Raw genomic sequence first — 25,947 nt, 5'->3', positions numbered from 1 at the left:
TTACTTTAAAACTTTTACAAGAATTTTTTGTCTTCATGCTCTATGTTGCATCCATATTTCTCAATGTCCATGTTGCTTAAAGTATTAAAAACAGGAAGTATTAATATATGGTACCTTTAGAACAGATAGAAATGTGCGATTAAGTTACTATTAAATATTTAATTTGATTGACAGCCCTAATATTAATATGATGTGAGGTTCAGTTACCAACGTGGCACTAAAACAGGTAGAAGTAATAACTATTTTTTACTAAAGTACATGTCTGAGCCAAAACCTCTTTATTTTCACTTGAGTAAAAAAGTATAATCAGTACTTCAACTTTTACCAGAGTATTTTAAAACATGAGGATCTGTACTTCTACTTAAGTAAAGGATGAGTGTACTTGCCACCTCTTGTCAAACCAGACCAAATAATTTCTTCATGAGGAGGCGATTATCATTCAAACCAATTATTAATCTACTATAATCACTATAAAAAAGGCACTTATGACTTGTGAGGTAGCCAAGTAATGAACAAAAAAGCAGAATCTACAGTCACTGTATATTATACAATATTAATTGATAGATAGATAGATAGATAGATAGATAGATAGATAGATAGATAGATAGATAGATAGATAGATAGACGGACAGACAGACAGACAGACAGACTATCTATCGATCGATCGATTGATCGATCGATCGATCGATCTATCTATCTATTAGCAAATAAATCTATCTATCTATCTATCATCTATCTATCTATCTATCTATCTCTATCTCTCTATCTATCTATCTATCTATCTATCTATCTATCTATCTATCTATCTATCTATATATTAGCAAATAAATCTATCTATCTCTCTATCTCTCTATCTCCCTATCTATCTATCTATCTATCTATCTATCTATCTATCTATCTATCTATCTATTATGAAATATATCTATTTATCTATCTATCTGTCTATCTCTCTATCTATCTCTCTATCTATCTATCTATCTATCTATCTATCTATCTATCTATCTATCTATCTATATATATATATATATATATATATATATATATATATTAGCAAATAAATCTATCTATCTCTCTCTGTCTATCTATCTATCTATCTATCTATCTATCTATCTATCTATCTATCTATCTATTAGCAAATAAATCTATCTATCTATCTATCATCTATCTATCTATCTATCTATCTATCTATCTATCTATTAGCAAATAAATCTATCTATCTATCTATCTATCTATCTATCTATCTATCTATCTATCTATCTATCTATCTATCTATCTATCCATCTATCCATCTATTCAGCTTTGCTCCAATAACCCAACGTACTACTCTTTTCAGAAGGCACCCTCGGCCGAGTTGGTATCTTCCGCTCGTGTGTAAGGATTATTCATGGAAGATACCATGTTCGTAATGTGGGAGGGGGTTCGTCAGAGCAGTCCGAGGCTGGCCGCTCGTTACTGTTACTGTTACGTATCCCGGCGCTCAGGGCGCACAGCAGAGGCGCACAGGAGACCCGCAGCTCGCACAGCGCTATGTGAACCACGGACTGTTCTCTTCCACACACACACACACACACACACACACTCTCACACAGGACTATTTCAGCGGATTGTTCAGCTCACTGAGTGGAGGTAAGTGTGATTTTGTGCGTTTGATTGGATCGATATCGGAAATGAATGCTCTGCACACAGACAGTGTAAATGTTCTCTCACTCCACTGAGGCTGAAAACTTAACCTGCACTTTGTCCTAAAAGCCTTAGAACAAACAAACACCCCAGAGTGAAACACGACCTGTTTTTATTCTAAGGAAATGCCCAGTGCGCACTGAAATATCGCTTCATTTTGGATATAATCTGAAACAGCGCACAGAACAGTGTGTGTGTGGGTGTGTGAGTGTGGGTGGGTGTTTATATATCACTTCTAATAATCTGATATATCAGATTGTTTATCAGATCTCATAGTGAGCTGGTGAAAAGAAATCAGATGTAGGGCCCCATAATAATTGACTTATAATGTGTATAACTTATACATATTATAAGTCAATAATAATAATAATAATAATAATTGACATAATGTGTATAAGTTATTCATCATTGACTCAGCTGGTTCATTATGTCCAATATCTGAGTGTCATTGGATACGATTCTTTTATTTAGAGCTTTGCATTTAACATTAGTCATTATGGATGAAACAGCTAGAACAGGATATGAAGTGTGTGCTGGGTTCTGAGTGTACTGTACACTTTGTGGATTTGAATCGCAGGAGATGTTGAAATACTTCTGATTTCAGATGAATAAGGTACGTTTCAGGATCACGGTGTGGAAGGCATCTGAGACTGTTACTCTCCCTGTTTGTGTGTGTTTCAGATATATGTTTGCTATTTGCCATTTTTTATGAAATAATTAATAAATATATAGGATTGTCAAGTTTATTTCTATAGCGCTTTTCACAACAGACATTGTCTCAAAGCAGCTTTACAGAAATTAACAGTCAAGGTGAATGGTGTGTGTTTATCCCTGATGAGCAGCCGTGGCAACTGTGGCAAGGAAAAACCCCCCTAGATGTTATGAGGAAGAAACCTTGAGAGGAACCAGACTCAAAAGGGGAACCCATCCTCATTTGGGTGATATCAAGTGTGTGATTATAGTCTTTAAACAATACAGAACACTGGAGAGTGAGAACTAACATGAGCACTGGAGTGTAAGATTATGAGTAATGTTCTTTCTACAGTCTTTTACAGTCATTGTGGTTATAAAACTAGGAGCTACTGAGCAACTCATAAAATAGTTAAAATGGTGTAACATGGAGGAAGGAAGTACATGTGGCTGGATAATTATGTATCTTCTGTATCTTGTTATTCTTTAATGGAAAACCACGCAGCCATTCCATCAGTATACTTTTTAGTTTTTCGGACATCAGTTTCCACAATTGTTTCGATCCTTAGACTTTTTTTGTACAGCCAAAAAATGCATTTTAGACATGTTTATTGATCCTACAAGAGAAAATCAATTGTATTGCATTAAGTTTAATGAGAAAGTTCTCGTTGTTTTGTAGAAGTAACTACTTGCTCAAAAAGTGAAAAAGGATTGCATGTATGAAAGAATATTCGTTTCCATGACTGTATTCATAACAAAAAAAAATGAGACAGCTCATAAAACCTTCAACAGAATAAATAATTATTTAATTAAATAATTACATAATTACATAAATAAATAATTAAATCATTCTGGAGGCTGAATCTGAAAATGTATAGGTGTGGTGCTGTTGTGTGGCAGACAGGTTGCCAGGTCTTTGTGAGACTTTATTAAAACCTGCTCAAATCCCTCGTCTCTTCTCCCTCCTTTTTTTTTTCTTTCATTCTTCACGTACTTTGCTATACTTAGCTGATATTATAGAACATCCCTTTAAGCACATCAGTGTTTACTGACAGCGCGTATAATCCTACTAAACATGCACCGGAGATCCCGGTGTGGGGTGTGGGGTGTGGGGTGTGCTGGGGTATCTGAAAGCAACAAGCCAGCCCTGAAATGTGATCTTTTCGCTGGAGTGCAGAGGCCGAAGGTTAAAGGTGGTGAGAAGAATGAGTTAGGGTTATCTTCCCAGTCCTATAAGTCTCTTACTGGCCATTGAGCCGCTGGCTAGACCACGGCACAGCAGATTAAAGCTCTACCCAAACATTGTTATCTGGACCTGACCTTTAACCTGTTTCTCTGGGCCATGTGAAAAGTAGGAATGGGTGAAAGCATTGATTTTTTTTTTTTTGATCTTTTGACAACTTGTATTGTGATACTAAGTGTACTTTTTGTATTTGAAATGCACCCATTTGTGTGTGTTGGTTGCAGCGCTGACATATAAAAGGCAATACTGTTTTTTTTTTTTTTTTTAAGACTCCTATTCCCAGCTTTTCCACAAATCATGCCTCTGTGTTTTTTCTGTTGTTAGTCTGGAGCAGAGAATGGCGAGAATTAGGCAGACCACCCCCCACAAACCAATCACACCATTCTTCTAGAGGCTAAAATTCTTTTAAGACTGACCTCCCCCTCTTTGCACTTTTGTAGCCAGTGAAAGTTTCCGATTGGGAAATAGCCAGATTCAGGTGATGCTACTTTGTTGTTTTGAAGGTTTTATTGGGAAATTAAAATCTCCACATGGAAGATTATTTCACAGTTGGTTTGAATTACTTCACTGTAATAGGCAGGCCTTTGTCAATCAAAAGGTAAATTGTAAAACTGCTGCGTTAACATTTGCATGTAGATTTTGTATATATACAGTATGTTACCTTGTTAATGTACAAATGCGCTTATATGGGAGCTTTAGGTCCTGATCTTTATTTCAAAAGAATGTCTGAGAGAGAAGGGGGTGATCACAGTCTTTGAGAACAGGAGGTCATAAATACAGCCACAATGGTGGGGTTCAGTGGCCTGGGAGGAGCAGAGGGGAGATGAAAGGCCTCATCACCCCATGTAAGGAAGATGTGCCGGGGAGGTCAGGGCTGGGGGGGACATCCTCAATCCTATCGACACTTCCTCCATTATCTCTATTTGCATCTCTTTATTTCACAGACGGTGCCCATCAGGAAGGCTTGAAAAGTCTGGACAGTGGTCTGCAGACAGATCCAGAGCTCCTGCACTCACTGGAAAAATAGGATTATATAGATGGCCGGGGGATAAATGAAAATCCAGGAGCTGGACGTTTTTCTGTTAATTTCTTCTAGTTGGGAAAGGTATTCATTAGCAATGGGAACATTTGATGTTCTCTAGAAAGAAGGGTTATTTTTGGGATCTCTGTACAGCTCTACCATTGAACATTGTAGGCAGGACGAGTTTTACTGATGAAGCAGAGATTAACATGTTCAGCATATGACAGATTTAAAGCTAAAAACTCAGACAAAACTCCAAAACACAAATACAAGTAAATATCATATGGGAGGTTTTTTTTGTTTGTTTTGTTGTTTTTTGGCGGCTGCATTATTGTGTACCTGCATAAAAAATCTTCATGTGCAGTCCATTGTTTTGAATATAAGGTATATTTTTCAGTTTTTTGTAATACTTCTACATACATGTTGCAGGACAGGGACATGAGTTTATTTTGATGTTAGGTATTTATCTTACATTTGTGTTATTCATACAACTGAGCAGCAGAGTGGTTAAGGGTCTTTTTTTTTGTAAACTATATCAATTCAGGTTTAATAACAGCAAAGAAAAGATAACGAATAAAGAAGTGGTCGATGTTGTGACTGTTATTTGCCTGGCTGTAGGCAGTTAGATTCGCTGCAGCCACCTCTGACATTAACTGTTGTTTACCGTAGGAAAGATCATGCTGTTCTCTCTCGCTCTCTCTTCATCTCTCTCTCTCTCTCTCTCTCTCACCCCTCCCTTTCTCTTATTCAGGTCAGAACGCCCTGACATTTAGTCAGGATTGCTTCATTGGACACCATGACCAAATTCACTGCTTCTGTTGATCTCTCAAGAGGAAGTTAAGCTCCTGCAGGCGAAGTCCTGACAAAAATACGCTTTTCAAATGGCCGAGCAAATAGCAGAGATGCTTTAAACCAATTCCCTGCCTGTGATAACTCATCAGAAATGCATCATATTTATTAGGCAGAGAGGCAGAGAAAGAGGCAGGCTGACTCATCTTTTGCAGGCCGACGATGCTTTTTCGAATTGATTATTCCATTCTTATATCTTTTGTATCCTCAAATAAACTTTTGCAAGGGACCATGCATTTACAAAAAGCCAGAATACTAAACGCTTTTCCCATGTGCGGTTGGGGTAGATTGTAAATTGTGGATAAAAACAAGATTATATTATATTACATGCAAAGTCGAGGGGAGGTTAATATGTAAATGCAATTTTGTGTGTGTGTGTCAGAAAAGTTAAAAAGACATTTTCTCAAATATAGCACCAACATTAGGCACTGAGATGAGTTCAGAATGTTCAGAGAACACAATATGAATAAATTACAAGTGTAGACATTGGTGTGTTTCTAAATAATTGTATATCTTATATGTGCATGTATATGTACAGTGCCACTAGATACGGTTACCATCATACTTCATGGTTGGGATTCTGGAATGTAGTGCTTGGTTTTCTCCAAAACATAAAACCTTTCATTTACACCAAAATGCAGAGTTTGGATTCATCTGTCCACAGAGCATTCCTTCATTAGGCTTCTGGCATGTCCATGTGATATACTAAAGTAATCGATGAACGTATTTCAGATTTTAGAACTGCTTTAGACAAAGAAATTCTAGACCACTGTCTGTATCATACTCTGCACAGAGTGACAAGTCCACATATAGGTATCAAGTAGACCATTCATCAGCTTTCACAAATGAAATGCATGCTCTCTGGGCATATGAATTATCTCCTACAATTATTTTAGGCTGCTGTGAATGGCATTTCAGATGTAAAGTCCATGGAGCCTTTTTTGTGGGTGTTTGATAAGTTCCTCTATGGAAAAAAGGCTTGATATATGAACGTGTATAGTGATGTAGTCACGAAATGTAATCTATTGATTAGTGTTCAAAGACAGGAATGTCTCTCTGTTTTCGTGTCACTGAGGACGACTTTCTATGTCATTTATTTTAGTAGGAAGTATTTTTGGTGCCTCCGCCAAAGTTTTCTTTCTGCCTCTGCATACCACAGATGCTGTATTGTTTTTTTCTCTCACTTGTTATTGATTTTTTTAATCGTCAAGCACCATTACTTAATATTTAAGCACTAGATTTTATCCTTGTAAGCCATTTGATACTATAAATCGTCTGTTGTTCCTTCCAGTCAAAATACAAAATATAAAATTACAGTATAACTCTACACCTAACCTTAACAGTAGATTTTCTGTCTTATTATCTGATAAAAACAAAGGAAAAAAGATTACTTTAGGCATTTCTGTCAGCATTACCCATGATCCTCTGCGGTCGTGCTGAGTGACACAAAAAAGAGAGAAATTCGTGTTCATGAACACAAATCAATAGAATAAAGTTCGTGACTATATCGCAAAATGCCGTGAGACTGTGTTGAAATGTGATGATGTCTGAATGTTAGGACATGAACAAGGGGATAAGGGGAAAAACAAAAAGTAGTAAAAGGTGGATTCATATCACACAGATCACAGTGGTCATCATCCAGAAGATATGTTACTTCTGAATTATCTATTAAATATTTTTAACCTCATTTTATTATCTGGACTATTTCTCCATACTGGAGACATCACTGTTTATCATATGTTGCTTTTGAAAAATACATTCTGTTCTAAGCTGAGCTCTCACACTGTCAGATATTTATTTATCAGCCTATCGCTTTCATCTCTTCTTCCTTTCTTTTTGATTTGGTCAGAAAATGTTCTCTTGCACTGTTCTGGCTCACACTTCATGTTTATTTTCAGCTTCGTTTTTTTTTAAGAGATGGGAAACTCATATGCAGGCCAGCTGCGCACCACACGTTTCGAAGAGGTCCTGCACTATTCCATCGAGGCGTCCCTGCGCTCCAACAGCGTAGTACCCAGACCAGTCTTCTCTCAGCTGTATCTAGAACCAGAGCAGAGGCCCAACTCTCAAGAAGGTAAAGGTCTCTTCTTGTGTTAGAAAAGGGTACTTGCTCTCATATCTACGTGAGACCAATTATGGACTGGAATGATGGAGTTGAGACTGTCAGAGTCAGAATTTACAGGGCATTAAGAAAGCCTTAGGGTTTATGTCTCTGTGTATTTTCTATTGTTTTCCAGGGGCAGAATGGTATTTTTTTATTTTGTGTAGAGATTTTCTGTGTACAGATTTTTGAGGCACTACAATAGATACATTTACAGATAGTGGAATTGTGTTACAACCATAGTGCCCATAAGGTGGATAAAGGTGCAAACCGGAGTAAACCGGAGATCCCAGATTAAACCCATGTATTAAACCCAGATTAATACAGAAAGTTTAATCTGGGTTTAATACATGGGTTTAATCTGGGATCTCCGGTTTACTCCGGTTTGCACCTTTATCCGGCCTCTGCTCTAAAGAGCTTTTTTTTTATATTATTGTTTATTGCCCAGTTGCTTATTAGCACCCTCCTGGCAAACCCTAATATGTGACCACTGTGAATGTTGGTTTTATGAGCAGAGTGACTTTTCTGACCTGCTTCACATTCTCATGAGGGCCATTAAAGTATTAATGAGTACAACACATCATTAATACAACAACATCAGTAGAGACGATAAGTTCTTTTAAACATTCATGAAAGCTATATATTATATTCACTCAAAGTAGATGATCACATATTAAACCCCATTGATGTTATGCCATATGTTGAGTAACTTCACAAAAGTATATGTTTCTTCACCAGGCAAATGGAAAATGGGGAAGATGAGGATGAGGATGGCTCAGAGTCCAGCAGTCCTCCTATTTCATATCAGATGAAGCCTGCTCCAGAAGGGTCCTGCACTACTGATGGTAAGAGCACCAGCACTGTATGGAATGATTTGCCCTTGAGCCAAAAGAGAGGAATCAAAGAAACACTACAATCATCACAGTGTGTCACAACTCTCATATGAGAATGTGAAAACAGCCTGACTGTACAGTCCTTTGTTCAAAAAGCAGTGTTTTACGCCAAATATCAAATATATCCAGAGGACAGTGTGTTTTTGTAATATAATTTGTGACAACTCAGTAGATTCGAACAGTATATGAAGAGTAGATTTATTCAATGAAGCTCCATATCCACTGTTCTGCTATCAGGATTCTGTCAAGCAGGCAAAGACCTGCGATTGACCTCAATGCCTACTGAAAATCTGGACGTGCCACCGGGATTTCTGCTGGTCGGGGCCAAATCTCCCAGTATTCCTGGCCACATACTGGTGTGTGCAGTGGATCGACGTTTTCTCCCGGATGAACATGGACGAATGCACTTTTAGGTAGGTTAGTGGTCAAAATGCAGCCCTTCATTACTTTATTTCTGGGGTTCTTGGTGTCATTGCTGGAAATGTCTCAGTAATGTGAGAATTCTAGCAGTATAAAACATTTCACCTATGAAAATATATATATAATATGACATGATCAAGCAGTCTGGTCAGATTTTTCAGACCGATTTTCATTGACTCACTGCTCACAATCATGTAGCTGTTTAATATATTTTGCAGTATAAATGTGGAGAGATTGAATAAGAGAGGGAGTGCAGTTTAGATACAAGCCCAGGCATCTGAGTCAGGGCACCATAGCCAAGTGCATTTAGACCTGTGCTTTTGGAAAAAAAATACATTTGAAGCCATTCAGGTACGATTCATGTCATCTGTAAATCGACTCAGCTCTCTTGATCTCTGTGGAAACTCGGCTTGATTTGGTTTGATACACATCCAAAAATTCCAATTTGGTGGACACGAGAAATTGATAAATGTATTTGCAATAATATCATTTCTACTTGCCATTCAGGCTTCTCAGGGAACTGCATGGGCTGCGGTGAGATAGGATTCCGCTACTTCACCGAGTTCTCAAACCACATCAACCTGAAGCTTACCACGCAGCCCAAGAAACAGAAGCACTTAAAATATCATCTTCTCCGCAATGCACAGGGGGTGCTGGTCAAGGGTCCACTCATCTGCTGGAAAGGAATAGGTAAACCATTCACAAGCATGTAGAGTAGAATTATTGTCAGGTGATAGAAGGATAGAAGTTATAGCCCTACTGTTATGTTTTAAATCCAGGACCTGGCTTTTAGAATAGCAGGTCTGAACTCACCTGGAGAAAGGAGAGATTAGCTTCAAGTCTGATCTCTTCTCATTAGTCGAAAAGCTCTTTATTCCCTTGCTTGGTTTATGGCTTGCTTTGGCAAAATACCCATAGTTCAAAGCCACAACCCAAGTGAACATTTTCCATAATCATGTACCAGAGATGGAAAGAGTAATAAAATTCCACTCAAGTAAAAGTACTTCAACAAAATTTTACTTAAGTACAAGTAAAGTTACCAGTCTAAAAATCTCCTCAAGTAAAAGTAAAAAGTAGCTCATTTAAAATTTACTTTTGCTTTTAAAACAGCAAAGATGGTGTGGAGGATTCTAATGTAGTTAACAAAAGGACAAGGAGATATAAGTCTCAAATTTGTTTTTAATCGAAGGACCACCTTTACAAATTAAAGTGCATTAACAAAAATAAATATACAGTGGAACCCCGATGTACGAGAGGAATTCGTTCCTGAAAACGGCTCGTGTCCTCATATGCTCGTACTCGCATGTTAATTTTCCCATAAGAATGAATGTAAAAGCAATTAATCCGTTCCCAGACCTCAGGCGATTGCTTATTTCAGCCTTTAAAAAAAAATGTTGCCTCATTTAACACAGCAAATATACTTGTAACAAAGTATAAACATAAAAAGTAATACATTATAATAAAAATTATATAAATAACTATAAAGAAATTATAAAATGTAATGATAAATTAACTTTAGAGTACTGTACTGTACTTACATGATGTCATAGTGGTTGATGGTGAGGGTGAGATGATGTGGGGGATAAACATAAAAAGTACTGGAACTACAAACGGATTGGCAAACCTTTCTTCATGTATGTTCCAGGCAGCCATATAAGCCGCTTCTGTTCCAACCAGGAAGTGTCCTTCAATAGCTTTCTCTGCTGGGCCACTCACATACTTGGTTCCTCTTTTTACAAACGTCTTTCCAGCCATCACTACACTTCTTTGGACCCATGATGCTACAGTGAAATAAAATAAAAACAGACAAAAAGCACAATATACACACAAGAGAACGATGAGAATGCACTCAGAACAATGTCTATTAAGCGACTGAGCATAAAGCGTGGGGACGGAAGTGACAAACGGCGAGCAGAATGCGTGACTGGATCTGATCTTCCCGAAATATGCTCGTATTCCTACAAAGATTTTTACTAGTAAAACCGCTTATACACCGAAACACCGGGGTTGAACCAGTGATTTGCTCATATCTGTGAGTTAATGCTGTGTCTACAGATTTAAATATATGTTTCTGTATATATTTTGATGATGGTGAATGACACAATTCATCGGGATTTGCTGAAATAGTTGCATTTGAAGGATTATGAAATAGTAATGAGTGTTGGTAGGTGTAGTAACAGGTTTTTGATATCTGTGTGTAGATAGCCGCATTAGACAGACCTCCTCACACGCTTCTGGGGGTCTAGAGGAGCAGCCGTCCGGTCCTGTAACAAGCAACACGCTGCCTAATTCAGGACATGTAGGTCTGAGCACAGCCAACTGCACAGGTATAGTGATGCATTTAGTAAAGTACTGAGATTGTATTAATGGATACTGTTGGTTTAATGATGGGTTGATTTTCCTGCTGGATTTGGACTGCTCTACAGATCTAAACACACATCTCCAGGTATCTAAAACCTCTCCTCCAATGATCAATGGCAACCATGTTGCAGCATCCCAGCAGCCTCTGCACCAGCCAGGCCTGGTCACCAACGGCCCAGGAAGATCTACAGGTAAAGGTACTTTAATGCTAAACTAAAAGGTTTTTCCATGTGCCAGGGAAAATACAACCAACAGTTATTTATGAGCCTATCAGAAGTGAGTAATGGGAGTGGGGTGGGGATGTGGGTTTCACTTCCCATAACACCTCCATGAAAGAGATTCCCCTACCCTAAAATACTTTAGGAAGAACCTCAGCTGTATTGTCTAGTCCTTTTGCTCCTGCGCTTTTGTATCAGCAACATGTGGCGTGATAAAAGGTCTTCCCTCTCAGTGTAACACCTCAATAAATACTGCGGTTTTTCCTTTATACTTGGTGTTTTGAGCTCAACATGTCTATAAAATGCAAATATTCTTTTGTGACATGTGGATTCGAGTGCAGTTTAACAAACAGTATCTTCACATTTGTGACCCTGAAACAAAGGAGGAGCTCACACACACACACACACACATACATGCATGCATGCATGCATGCATGCACCTAGGCTAATTAACATACAATTAAAAAAGTGCTTCCTGTCAGCCATATATTCGTCATTTCCAAATACGAATGACGTGATTAATCACATGATGTCTTAACGCTAGAACTGAAGATAAAAATGATGAGACTGCACAAGAATAAAATGTTCACTCTCCACTTCAAGGATCTATGGCAAACACAGGACCACCCAAAAAGAGACACAAGGGCTGGTCCCCGGAATCCGCAGGACACACCGAAGTAAGCGGTAGACCTGTGGCCTCCAACCCAGTCAATGGCACGAAATCAGGTACAAACCCATTTAATTCTATTCTCCTAACCAGATAAGAAAAGCTCCTGTTGGGGATAGTAGTATCTTTTAGAGCTCTTTGTGTCTCATTAGACCTAGAATACAGTGTCCCCAGTCAATGGGTCACCTGGAAAGGAAAGCACACCAGGAAACAAAAAGAAATCAAAAGACTTAAATATAGAAACGCTTGGGGATTGAAACTTGAGTTAAAAAGAAAATAGTGCGCTTTTAGAAGTTTGTGTTCCTGTCATTATTAGATTGTTAATCCAGTAATCCATTTTTGTCAATTGTATGCTATTAAACCTACATTGTTGCATTGCATGTGCGGCAGACATTGGAACGTCTGTGTCTCAAGGGTCTTCACCCTCCATTCTCCCAGAGGAGTCTGTTTCAGTGCCTAATAATCTGCTACAGACCTGTGGATTGCAGCCAGTTATCTTTAAAGGTGAGAGTGTCTTCACAAATACATAAAAACATAAATGTGGTTTAAGGAAGATTTTCTCTGCTTTTACAAAAACGGTATGTGCAATGTTTATGTAGGGCATGGGGATCTGCCGCGTCTGTGTGGAAACACAAGCGAAGTGTTGGTAAACGGGTGGCTGCACGCATGCTACAGCAGTTCCCAGAACCTACCACGTGTTTATGAGCAGTATGGAGCCACCTCCATCCAGCCGCTCTCCACTGAGATGCAGGTCCTGCTGACTGTCTACTATCTGGTACAGCTGGGTGAGAGAGAAATCGCTTTTTGAAAGCATGTAATAAATGTATATTAGTGATGTGCATCTCCATAAATGAGGCTGAAGCGATTCGCATCTCGATGCGTAGTCTTTGAGGCGATACATTGAAGATTCATGTAAAGCAGCTACTGATAGAATGGAATACCTCATGCACCCCATAACGATGCAGTGCAATGCCATTTCGATTCGATTCAACACAAAGCGATTCAATGTAATGGAAAAAATATGATGCAATTACAATTGAATCATAATTTAATATGGTACAGACAGTTTGTTTTTATTTGTTTAGATCTGACAGACAGCAAATCATAAATTTACTTCACAATCAGGTCTTTGTAGGTCAAAAAAAAATAAATGAAATAAAGCCAGGAAAACCATCTTTTCCTGTTCTGTCTCTAGAAAGATGCAGCTCTACCTCTGCCATGTTAATCTATATCCTATGTGACTTTTTTTTTTTTTTTACCAATGCAAATATGTTAGAAGTGCATCATGATTTAAATTCTAACTTGCATCCAATGCACACTTTTTTTCACATCTATGCATCACATTGTTAACTTTAATACCGATGCATATATAAATATTCATATTGTGCAGTGTATAATCATGTGTCTGATCTTAGGCCCAGACCAGATACCCCTGATGGAAGACCTGGAGCAGATTCTCATGCGTTCTTGGCGCGAGTCACACCTGACAGAAATTCGTCAGTACCAGCAAAGTCATGCCCAGTTTCCTGCCCCACTGCCTGGCCTGGCACAGCCCTTAACTCCCTCTCAGCTTCCTTGGCTGGCCAAGCTAGCCACTAGCTCCTCTGGGGAAGCTGTTCTAGTGTTGGATACAGCACCCTCACTGTCCGAGGCACTGGCAGACATCTTCCGGAGGCTAATGGAGGGCAAGCTTAGTCACACACATTTTGTGGTGATCATTTGCATGGGCAGGAGCCAAGATACTGAGTCCTGCATAGTGGTCACAGGTAATTGGCTGATCTGCATTACACATATCTTAACTGAGATGATCTGGCTATAAAGTCACTTCCAATGACGTCCCAAGTGTAGTGGGGTTTCTTTTGTCTCTCATATAAATCCTACCTGACTGGCCTCATTAATTAATAGCACAGTCCTTTAGGGCTTTCTACATGCCAGGGAAAACCTAATTATGTCCTCCCCCGGGTCCCCTTAAGACTTATAAACTGAGATTCACTGTCTTGAAAAAAATTGCCTTCATCATAGATAAATCATAGAAAAAGTTTCTAAAGCACTGTTGACTGTAACCCCTTGACTGGTTACCCTAAAGAATAGCATATATGTATACTGTTTATAGTACATAGTATTATACAATACAAAGGTGATAGTAAGCTGTACATCAATGTTTCTCAACAGGGAAGCACCAGGCACGGGCACTTGCCGAGAGTATGCTCTCCCCAAGCGAATGTGTAAAAGAAATCAGTCAGGAGCTTTCCTCTGGAATGAGTGCTGAATTAGATGCCTATGTTAGCTCCCTCGGTCCAGGTAAGGATGCTTTGATCATTTTAATGCCTACTTATTTGTCTAAATCAAGACAACGAGTCTAGAGTCCAGACAATGAGTCTAGAGAAAAAAGTTGTCAACATGTCTTTTTGTGTGGCCAATGGCTTCATGCAGATGGAAATGTAGAGAGTTTGCTGGAGAAAGTCAACGCAGAGACGTACAACCCCTCAGCTCAGGCACCTGGAAAGGAAACCCTTTCAGAAGCCATGTGCACAGGTGAAACACGTGTGATTAAGTTGCCTTAACATATTATAGGTGGAACCAATTCATTGAACGATCTCCCTTCACAGAATATCGGGTTCAGTGGCACGAGATTCGACCCATTCAGCTAGCAGTGGCACGAAAGCTGTTGTCCCATGTGTGTGCCATTGCTGACTCCAGCACCCACAACTTGGATCTTGGCTCTTTCGACAAGGTTGAGTTCTTAATCTGTGTGCCTCCTTCAGAGGTGACTTTCCAGCAAGTGGTTCTTCACCTGTGGAACTCAGGTAGGCGAAAGAGTTCTCATTCCTACCTGCATATACACTTTAAATTACATTGATTTAAATTTATTGATAGTTGGTAACATTTGTAAGACCTTGTCTTACATGTTCTCTGTTGTTATTTATGCAAGGGGTCCTTCAAGAATTAGGCATGGACCAGGACTGTTTGTCCACGAAGGACGCTGAGCAGTATGTGATCAAATTAGATCAGGCTGCTGCAGCTAAGATCAACGGTCTCATTCAGAAATCTAAGCTGAACCCGTATACTCTTTTTATACTGGTGCACGATCATGCACACTGGGACGTCAGCAGGTAATGGTGCTTTTCTATCTGCTCTTTGTCCAATTCTTGTTTACGTCATTAAAAACTCTTTCGATCTGTATTTTGCAGTGAGCAGACTGGGAGGGGGGGTGGCTTGTCCGGCTTAGGACTGGTGGACAGTCTGCTGAACTGCAGGCATATTCAAGAGGCACCCAATGTCCTGATTCTTCATGTGACCTCCTTCCCTTTTGCCCTGCAGACCCAATATACACGTATCAGCCCCTATAATGAAATCCATTGGCCATCAGCATTCAACAATGTAAGAACGACAACACTGTTTGGCCAAAACTATACACCCATATGCCTGGATTTTTTTTTTTTTTTTAAGTTGTTTTTTTACTGGAGCTGAAAGATGAAAAAATATGATCCACCATGGCAAAGCCCAAGGGCCTTGACCTCAACTTGATTGAAGCCTCTGAAATGCAGAATGTGACGGTGCACCATTCCTTGTCACGTGACGTCAGTGCCTGGCGTCACGTGACATCAGTTCCTGACCTTATTCATGCTCTTGTAGATGAATGAGAATGAATTCCTTGTACATTTCCATCTACATTCAGAAACCCTCCAATGAGAGTGGAGCCTGTTAATGTGGCACCTACTTTGTAATGGGATATTCATAAAGCATACTTTATGCTTGTACTGGGCAGGTGTCCGAATACATTTGCTCATTTATTATATAAGGAAGCATTTAAAAAAACCAAATAAAAATACTCTAGTAAGTTGTGCTGTATGTTTTTGCATAGGATGTGGATCTGTACCAGGAAAAAACTAAATACTTTGGCGTGTCTGAGCTGCTGGAATCCACTCGCTCAGGAAGCGGTTTGCCTCTGCTGCGCTTTGACAGTTCATTCGAGAGCATGGTCACTGCCCTGGAAGAAAGGTAACAAACATCAGTGCTTTTTTTCACCAACAATGTTAGATTGATGCAACAGCTTTATTGTTTACATATTTAAAGCTACACTGTTGATTCTGAAGGCAGATTTCTATGACCCTGAAATCACATGATGGCTGAAATCTGATTGGATAAAAAACTAACATAAACATACACTACCGGATGCAGTGTAACTGGGAGAAAAGCTATGAATGGAAGAGAATTGACAATTGGATATATTTTTTTATACATATTCATGTATAATTCTAATTGTGTTTAGAACAGCAGAGAAGGTCTTGCTGGCCCTGACGGCACTGGAACATTCACAAATTTTATTATACAAAGCCATTTTGTGTGTCAGGTTTAAACGACGTTCCTTTTATAATCACAAATATCATGATTTTATTTCAGAAATTTGGTTCTCCTTTAGTAAATGTGAGATAAAAATTCTAGGCTTTTATCTCTTTTTTTTCACTCGTACTGATTCTTTATTTCCTTTTTCAGGTTTCCAAAACTGCACAGCTCTGTAATCCGTACTCAGGTGCTTCTCCAGCACTATTCTGTGGCTTTGTTAGCTGCTGCCAGAGGTCAGGTCCAGTTGCAGAAACACACCTCTGTTGAAACACTGGAGATAGTTCAGTGTCTGCTGGGGTCGACACAACGCTGCTCAAGCCACCATGGCTACATGCTCCTGCTGCGTATACCTTTCCCATGTCTGGCAGCACTGGCACATCAGCGCCTGTGTCACATCCGTGATCGCCTGGGCCTCCACGAGCACTTTGAAATTGTGCTGGGAGACCCCACGTCGGGGATCATTGTGGGCAAGCACTTCCTGAGCCAGCTAAGGGTATCTATACATGTACTGTGAATAGTTATTGGTTTTCTGTATTTGATGGTTTGATGGCCAGATGCTGATCATGCATGGGTTACATATGTGTAGGTATGGCTGAAGATCCAGGACCCAGACTGGACCCCTCGCACATACCTAGATTTAGAGGCTTTGCCTTGCATCCTCATCTTTACTGGCATGGATCCAATGGGAGAGTCATTGCCAAGGTACATAACCTTCATCTGTCTGCTTCAGGGAAAGAATCATTCCAATAACACTATTCGTAATGCTTGGCATGTTTATACTTCACAACTGTATCATAAAAGGATCATTTTTACATAGTACATATATTAGCATATATAATTATATATACTGAATCAATCCACCTCAAAATACCATCATTATAAACCCACAGCTATAGAAATCATCAATATTATACAGAAACTCAGTAAAAGAGAGCGCTGCATCACAGACAGGTATCTCGTGCAGGGAGAATATATGCCATTAATAAAGCAGGAAACACATTTACCACAATTTATCAGGTCTCCTTTCACTGCAGCTACAGCCGCACCACCATCTCTAGCAGAAGCATCAATATTAACATCATAAATTGACAGTCCACAGACCAAAAAAACACAAAGGCAATGGTGTGTTTTTGTGCAAATTCTACAGGGAAAATATGCAACCGTATAAAGGGTTATTGAAAAAGCTTAACAACTGTTTTAAACTGTTTTTGCTGACCTTTCCTGATGACATCCAGGTTTTCTTGAAAATCCGAAATGGCTTTGTAAATGTATCTGAGAATTAAACAAGTTCTCCTGCAGTAAATGTGGGATAAAAATTCTCAGCTACTGGATTGTCTGGGTTGCTCATTTTCTTCCCTTTTTTCATTTTGGGCTTCTCAGGTCTTTGAAGTACTGTGATGAGCGTGTAATAAGCTGCTGCGCTCTGCAGCGCACAGCTCTGGAGCAGGAACTCGGTCTGGCTGCGTATTTGGTGCGGGTCGAAGAGCAGAGGCAGCATGGACCAAAAGCGTCTAGCGAGCCGTCTGAGAGCGATCCTGATAAACTCAGCAGCACCGACAACGAGGAGGAAGAGTCCGTAGCAGATGGTCAGTTAATTGGCCTGCCTGAGCAGCACATTCTTTCAAAACATTCTTTCTGTCGGTTTTAGAACGAACTCATAAATAAAAAGACTGATTTCACAAAATTTGGTTGAGGGATAAAATTAGATTTTTGAAATGTAGTGAAGTAAAAGATTCAGTAAAGAACAGATACGTGAAAAAGCTACTGAAGTACAGTTATGAATTACATTACATTACCTTACTGTTCACCACTGCATACCATCTAGACATCTTGTGATTTATTTGAAGATCGTTGTTTGTAATAGCATGTTTCTAACGTGCATCCTCTCCTGCTCCTTCCTGGAGTGAGTAGTGCCGTCCCCGGCCAGGATACCTCCCAGCAAACCCAGGACGAATTGTCTCCTAGCAAACCGAGCCGTTCCTCAAAATCCACCTCTCCTGACTCCTTGTCATCGTCGCAGACCTCTTCACAGCGTTACTGCTGCGCCTGGGCGCGCAACATGAACAGGCCACCGGTTGTTCTCCTCCCCAAAACTTTATATGACCTGATCACCACTGTCGACGCTAGTGGCCTGCCCAAGCCAATGTCCTTCCTCCCACACCCGTGTGTAGAGTGGGCCACCGCCTTCAGGCCCCTTCTCAGCAAAATGATGACGTGCACAGAGCAGTCTTTGTACTACAGGCAGTGGACTGCCCCCAAACCTCAGCACATGGACAGCAGCAATTGGACAGAGGGACGCACGGACAACTTTCATCCTCGCAGGCTGCTCCTCAGTGGGCCACCTCAAGTAAGCAGCAGTGCTATATAATCAGGAATGAATAATATAATTGTATATATAGTATAATATTAGATATTATATATAATTATTAGTAGATGCACTATATTTTTATTAATTGAAAGTGACCAATTATTTGGTAACCACTGCTGCTACATGAATATGACGTATCACAACACCACACTAGGGCGTGTCCTGAGAGTCACATAGAATAGAGATTAACATGGCAGAGGTAGAGCTGCATCTTCCTGGAGGAAAAACAATAAAAGAATTTCTGGTTTTATTTTGTAATAATTGTATGATTTGCTATCTGTCTGAACCAAAGGAATAAAAACATACCATATTGAATTGCATAGCATTGGATATTTTGTTCCATTGCATCCCACTGCATCGCAATTGGGGTAAATCTTATCGAATCGGTAGCTGCTTAATATGTGTCTTTAATGTTATGTATCATTGGGCCTCAGTTATTTAGATGCACTTATTCTTAATGCTAATCAGTGAGATGTGGATAAATCACAATGGGTGCTTGAAAATTATTATGGGGAAATTGTCTAAGCAGTGAACAGAGAATTCAGGGTTCCCTGGTGGTCTAGTGGTTAGTGGTCAGAGAACCAACCCCAGCCATTAGGGTTGCACAAGCCAGTGCACTCTTTGTGCCAGTCCCAAGCCTGTATAAATGGGGAGGGTTGTGTTAGGAAGGGCATCCAGCCAAATCGAACATGCGGATTATGAATACAAATGATCCGCTGTGCTGACCCCTAATGGGAAAAGCCGAAAGAAAGTTTAGTGAACAGAAAAATGAAATGTACTGCATGTCTGCAGGTTGGAAAAACTGGGGCATATCTACAGTTCCTGGGCATTCTCTCTCGAATGCTGATCCGGCTCATGGAGGTGGACATTTTTGATGAAGTGGACATCAACTACAGTGAGTAGATAACCTCATAAGATCTGAAATTTTGATGATTCTGAAAGCATATGTACATGGTGTGTAACATCTCTACAGATTGCAAATCTGAGATGGTGAAGTATCATCCGGCTGTTGCATCATGGCCTAATGCTGACACCATAAGAGGGATGCCTTTTGACTTTACCATCCATGACCCCAAATACGAGGACATCAGTTCCATTTACTCCCCTGACTTTACTCCAAATGTGGAACGTAAGAAAAACAAGGCAGAATGTAGTCTGTCACAGTCATTTCGTTTTTTTTGTAGCCAAAATACAGTGTCATATAGTAATTGTTTGATTCAGGAATCGCTTTCCTTTTTAAAAAAGGAAACCCCCGACGTCAGGAGGACGTGTACCTTCGTCGTCGTACAGCCCGGATAAAACTCTCCAAGTACGCAGCATATAATACATACCATCACTGTGAGCAATGCCATCAGTACATGGGATTCAACCCTCGATACCAGGTAAGATCACCTGGTAATTAGCAACCAAATCAATATGTGGGCATTATGTTCCAATATTTTTAAATATTCTGGGTTTTTTTGTGTTTTTGTGCAGCTGTGTGAGTCTACCCTGCATGCCTTTACCTTCTCCCATCTGCTGCTTGGGGAGGAAATACAGCTCTATTTCATAATCCCCAAATCCAAAGAGCATCACTTCGCCTTCAGCCAACCAGGAGGCCAGCTTGAGAGCATGAGACTGCCCCTTACTTCTGATTGGGTATGGATTATAATAAACAATCATTTTTAGCTTCTAATATCCACAAATCCATAAATAAAAAAATCAAAAACATATAAGGAACGTAAAAAGGAGTTTTATCTGTTCACAGAATCCCGATTGTATAAAGAGTCCAATATTTACACCCACCACGGGGCGGCATGAGCATGGCCTCTTTAACTTGTATCACGCCATGGACGGAGCCTCGCACCTGCACATCCTGGTCATCAAAGAATACGAGATGGCAGTTTATAAGAAATACTGGCCCAATCACATCATGCTGGTCCTGCCCACCATTTTCAACGGAACGGGAATAGGTAACCGAAGTTGCTTCATTTTCAAATGAAACGTCGCCTCACAATACGAGCTGGTAGCTCAGTGGTTAAGGTGCTGGGTTTCTGACAGGAAGGTCGGGAGTTCAAGAAACGGTATCGCCACACAGCCACTCTTGGGCTCTTATGTCGTATCATGGGTGACCCTGCACTCACACTTTCATCAAGCTGGGATATGCGAAGAAAGAATTTCACTGTATTGTATATGTAACAAATAAAGGCTATTCTATTTAAAATTTTTAAGTTGATTTTTTTACTGTTTTGTTTTTCTCTATCTCACAGGAGCAGCCCATTTCCTCATTAAAGAGTTGTCTTATCATAACCTGGAGCTGGAGCGCAGTCGAAGAGTGGAGCACGGAAGTCATCCTCAGGACGTCTGGCCCTTCATCGTCCTGGCAGATGACTCCTGTGTCATGTGGAACAGTGTGGACATTGACCCCAAAAGGTGCTTTTATGGGTCCTCTACTATCTTAGAAATAATAGCAAAATACTTATGTCTTAAAATGAAAGGTGCGCTAGTAAGGATCATTTACCTTTATTGGCATTTAGTAGTAGTAGTAGTATCGTAGTGTAGTCAGTCTATTTGAGACCAAGATGGCGGCACATACACATCTCGAGGCTCAGCATCTTTCCAGATTTGCTGTAACTTCTGATTATATTGCAATACCATATTCCAATCATATTTATTCTGTATATACTGTATCATACAGACCTTTATATACACTATATGGACAAAGGTATTGGAACACCTGACCTTTCCTGCCATATGTGGTTCTTTTCTCAACTGTTACCACAAAGCTGGAGGTTCACAATTGTATAGGACGTCTTTGGATGTGGTATAATACAATTTTGCAATTACTTAAACTTGGAAACCCAAAACCTGTTCCAGCATGGCTATGCCCCCATGCACAAAGATGGTTTGGAGATGAAGATCTTAAGCAGCCCGCTTTATAGCTAAGTGTTAAGAGTGTTATCTTCTTGACATGTCTAATCCTCTGCATAATCTTTGCAGTTACTTAGTACTGTGTTTTACTAAATGTACCATGACATATTACCTCCTGCACCTTCTGTACATTCATCACTCTCACCCCTGGACATATGAACCCATACCCTCATTTACCACATCGCTATATATTGCAAATAGGACAATTGTGCACGGGTTAGATGCTAACTGCATTTCATTGGCTCTATATATGTGTATTTACAAAAACAATCGAATCTATGTTTCCCAAATCAGAGCAAGACTTGCATTGATATAACCATTTATAACGTCTTTGATCTTGCTTGTTTATGTTCTTGAGCGTATCATTTGCTTTTTTGCACTTTCAGTGGAACTGCTGGACCAGAGAGGAACGTGTCACTAAAGCAGGTGCTGCAGCACATGGAGTCGTCCCCAGATATCACTCAGTATGGCCTGTGTGGTCTGAGGAAGTGGTCAAGCCATGGAGCAGGCCTTGGACGAAGGAGAGAGCCCTTCTCACGAGGACACCTACATGATTTCCTGCTTCTCAATGTCGATCTCACTCAGGATGTGCAGTACAATCAAAACCGGTGAGCTGCTGGGTTCCCTTTTGAGTCTGGGAGTTTTTCCCTCACTCATTGGGAATAAGCTTAGAACGAACCAAACCTTCAGCCATTAAACTCTACATTCTAACTTTATACTCTCTTTATCTTTGTACAGCTGCTTTGGGACAATATTGTTAAAATATCAAGAAATAATAAGGAAGCCTGGTTTTCTTCCATCTCTTCCTTCTCCAGATTTACGTGCGACGATGTAGACTTCAACCTTCGTGTCCACAGCGCTGGCCTTCTAATTTGCCGTTTTAACAACTTTAGCGTGATGAAGAAGCAGATCGCCATCGGAGGATATCGTACATTCATTATCAAGACCAAGGTCGGTACTGCAGTTTTTACTCTTTTACTATTATTATTTTGAGAAAAACAAAAAAAACAAAGGGCACTTAGCCCGATACATTTTATAGTTTGAAGGTTTATAATTTGAAATTCTTATTTTTTTTTTATTTCCTTTTCATTCATAATGGTTTAAAACTAACCAAAGAAACTAAAATAAAAATGCTACATCCACTCCAGTCTAATTGCAGATAATGCAGGCACAGGTGTTCAATTTTTCATATGACGTTACCCACCATTCAATTTATAATTAATTAGCTGTAACGACTTTTCATTACATTTTATAAAGAGTTTCTTCAAAATAAAATTGGAACAGAACTGGACGCTAATGACGTGTTTAATTGGTACAATATATCTCTCACAGATGACTGATGTACCAACCACAGTGCAGCCATCCCAATATATCTGTGCTCCAGATAGCAAGCATCTGTTCTTGGCTACACCAGGTCAGCTTCTGCTGGAGAAATACCTCCAACACACAAGTCAGCGTCTTTTCCCTCTCAGCACCGGCAATTACAGCCATCCGCTCCTTTCTGTCGACTGCTACCTGAACCTGGGCCCTGAGGTAGGCCAAAGTCCCTCCTGAGTTCTGAATAGCAATATATATCTCACATATATTTGTAGCACATGGGATCAGAGACAAGCAGATGAAAGATGAATACAGAGTTTTTCAGGATTTCTGGATTTCTCGTTCATAATCTAGAACGAGAGTCAAAACACAAAACAAAAACAAAATGTAAAAAGGGAAGGATATTGATACTTAAATACACCACGTGATGCTCATTTGGACTCCTGGATGTTCTTGGAACTAATAATAAAACTAAACCAACTTGAAATATACACCATATTAGCCATAGACAATCACACTATGATGTGTATGTTCCTCTGTATGTGTTTCTCAGGTAACCGTGTGTTTTGTCAGCCCAAGACCACACTCCGTAAACATCAACACAACTGGTTTGTCCTTCAGCGGCCTCCTGCTTTACTTTTGTGACTCTTTCGTCACACCAGGATTCCTTAAGAAGTTCCAGTTTCTGAAAGGTAAAATGCAAAAATAATAATACAAAACAGGACTGTTTAATACTGTTTACATTTATTTTCAATAATCCACTTAGCAATCCTGACTGTCTGCTGTAGTCTCTTGATGTCTGATTTGGTAGCTGAACCAAACCAGTTATGGATCTTGATAAATGGAAGATCTTGAGATGAATGTGAACACTGACTGCACCCTCACCTCACCCTATTCCGTACTTGACTTTACTAAAGCCCTTGTGCCTGAATGAGCACACAACCACACTCAAAAATCTAGTGGAACATCTTTACAGAAGAGGTTCATATGGAGACTAAATGCGGAACAGGATGTTCAAAAAATACATACCAATCTTATGGTCACCGTCACTGAATAAAAAATATAAAAAAAGGTTATTGTGAATTTTTATTTGACACTTTCTCAGAACTATGTGATACAACAAAAGAAAGAAAAACATTTTACATTTAAAATTTAACATTTACAACCAATTACATTTTGCACAGAGAATTTTTTATACATTTTTTTACCACTGTTGGCCTGATTTACAGCCCCAAAAAAACGAGAATAAAAACTTTGAGAACTAACTTTTGTTGAAGTCTGAGACTGAGAGGTGCATCAGATCCCAGTCAGCTCCAAATATTAGTTTTTTCTTTATGGAAAATGATTAACTTTGAATAATTGTATAATTCTGCTTTGGGACGTGACACTGTAATTGTGTTCATTTACTGAAGATACCTTTTCAGTAAAAAGGCAGTAAGGTATTTATACTTTTACAAAAGGTATGATTTTCAGGTATTCTTTACACCTCTGGAAAATATAACGTGTCATATGGTGTCCACATACTTTTAGCCCCACAACGGGAAGTTTTTATGACTTTGCAAAGCCACTGAGAGATTCATGTCATTTATTCATGTTTGTAGGTGCGACCCTGTGCGTGATCTGCCCGAACCGCAGTGCTCTTCGCCAGACAGTGGTGCGGCTCGAGCTGGAGGACGAGTGGAGATTCCGGCTGAGCGACGAGTTTCAAACGGCCAACACCAAAGAGGACCAGCCACTCTTCTTCCTCACAGGAACACACATCTGACTTAGGATTGCTGGCTTGCATGTACATAGACGTGTATAGAATGAATTAGAAGTCCTGTACACTTGCGCTGGTGTTATCGATTTTGGTTTCTGTGTTACTTTTTCATCTCTTAAATTCTCCTGCATAAAAAATTTTTTTTTGTTGTATTTTTCGGTTGCAAATATGTATATGAAAATGTATATTTATTACCATAACAGTAACACAACTTCTGTATTTTATTATACATTTCTTTTATTATTAATGACAGGAAAATCGTCATTAATAAAATTGTCAAAACCCATCGAATGTTTTTGCAGAGGATGTTTTGTAGAGACAGGATATTTTTGTATATATTTATTTTTGCTTGTTTTTTTGTTTTGTTTTTTCAGGAAATTGTGCCACTGTACAGCTGTATTAAAGTTTCGCTACTTCATCAAGGTTGCTTCTGTAGTATTTGTTCAGTTCTTGCTAATGAACTGTAGAGGGCAGTAGAATGGTATTCATTGCTTGCTCCTATCAAGTTTATTTTGTACTGTATAAAGAAATGACTTTATTAAAATGTCTATAACAACAACCTGCTAACAATTTGTAATATTTTAAGTTTTTGCTTAGTTCTTGATTAATATATTAATGTTATAATTCAGCACCAGCTTTCAAATTAATTCTGTATATCAAAACAGAATACCAATACACAGTGGTGTTCATGGAATGTACCATGTTTCTAAAGTTGCTGGTCTGTAAGGAAGTGTACACTCTACACAGCTCTGTTGTCAGATTTTAAGTAAGAGCAAGTGATTAATAATAAAGTAACATACAAACAAAGGAATAACACAAAAACTTTGATTAGATATTTTTGGATGTATCTGATCTATGGAGATTAGGTGCCATTCAGATTCAGATAAAGATGGGTTCTCATCTGAGTATGGTTCCTCCCAAGGATTCTTCCCCATTCCCTTCTCAGGGAGTTTTACCTTGCCACTGTTACTACTGTCTTGCTCATTAGAGAAACATTAGATTAGTGTGCATTAGAGTAACATTCGGTTATTTTCACATACGTTGATTAAGCAAAAATTTAAAATATGAGCATTATAGCCATAATAAATCACAGTACTTTGGAT

General features: G+C 39.3%; 1 protein-coding gene across 1 annotated transcript; it reads left to right on the top strand.

Moving 5' to 3' along the window:
• The first annotated feature begins 1,460 nt into the window (after positions 1-1,460).
• greb1 (growth regulating estrogen receptor binding 1) lies at positions 1,461-25,403 on the top strand. Its single transcript, XM_046856598.1, is given in 33 exon segments — positions 1,461-1,626; positions 7,382-7,557; positions 8,323-8,429; positions 8,715-8,873; positions 8,876-8,890; positions 9,405-9,587; positions 11,099-11,224; positions 11,324-11,455; positions 12,080-12,202; positions 12,534-12,647; positions 12,743-12,928; positions 13,559-13,909; positions 14,316-14,444; positions 14,577-14,678; positions 14,753-14,950; positions 15,076-15,256; positions 15,335-15,524; positions 16,009-16,145; positions 16,641-16,983; positions 17,077-17,192; positions 17,871-18,076; positions 18,395-18,837; positions 19,651-19,753; positions 19,832-19,987; positions 20,104-20,240; positions 20,335-20,496; positions 20,606-20,810; positions 21,108-21,270; positions 22,155-22,376; positions 22,584-22,719; positions 23,101-23,301; positions 23,639-23,777; positions 24,687-25,403. Coding segments are annotated over 31 exon segments (5,325 nt in total). The 5' UTR covers positions 1,461-1,626; positions 7,382-7,557; positions 8,323-8,326; the 3' UTR covers positions 24,851-25,403.
• The last annotated feature ends 544 nt before the right edge of the window (positions 25,404-25,947 follow it).

This window comes from Silurus meridionalis, chromosome 8 (genome assembly GCF_014805685.1).
Source record: "Silurus meridionalis isolate SWU-2019-XX chromosome 8, ASM1480568v1, whole genome shotgun sequence".
Taxonomy (NCBI): domain Eukaryota; kingdom Metazoa; phylum Chordata; class Actinopteri; order Siluriformes; family Siluridae; genus Silurus; species Silurus meridionalis.
The sequence above is the reverse complement of the archived record's forward strand: the minus strand, read 5'-3'. Positions and strand labels throughout refer to the sequence as shown.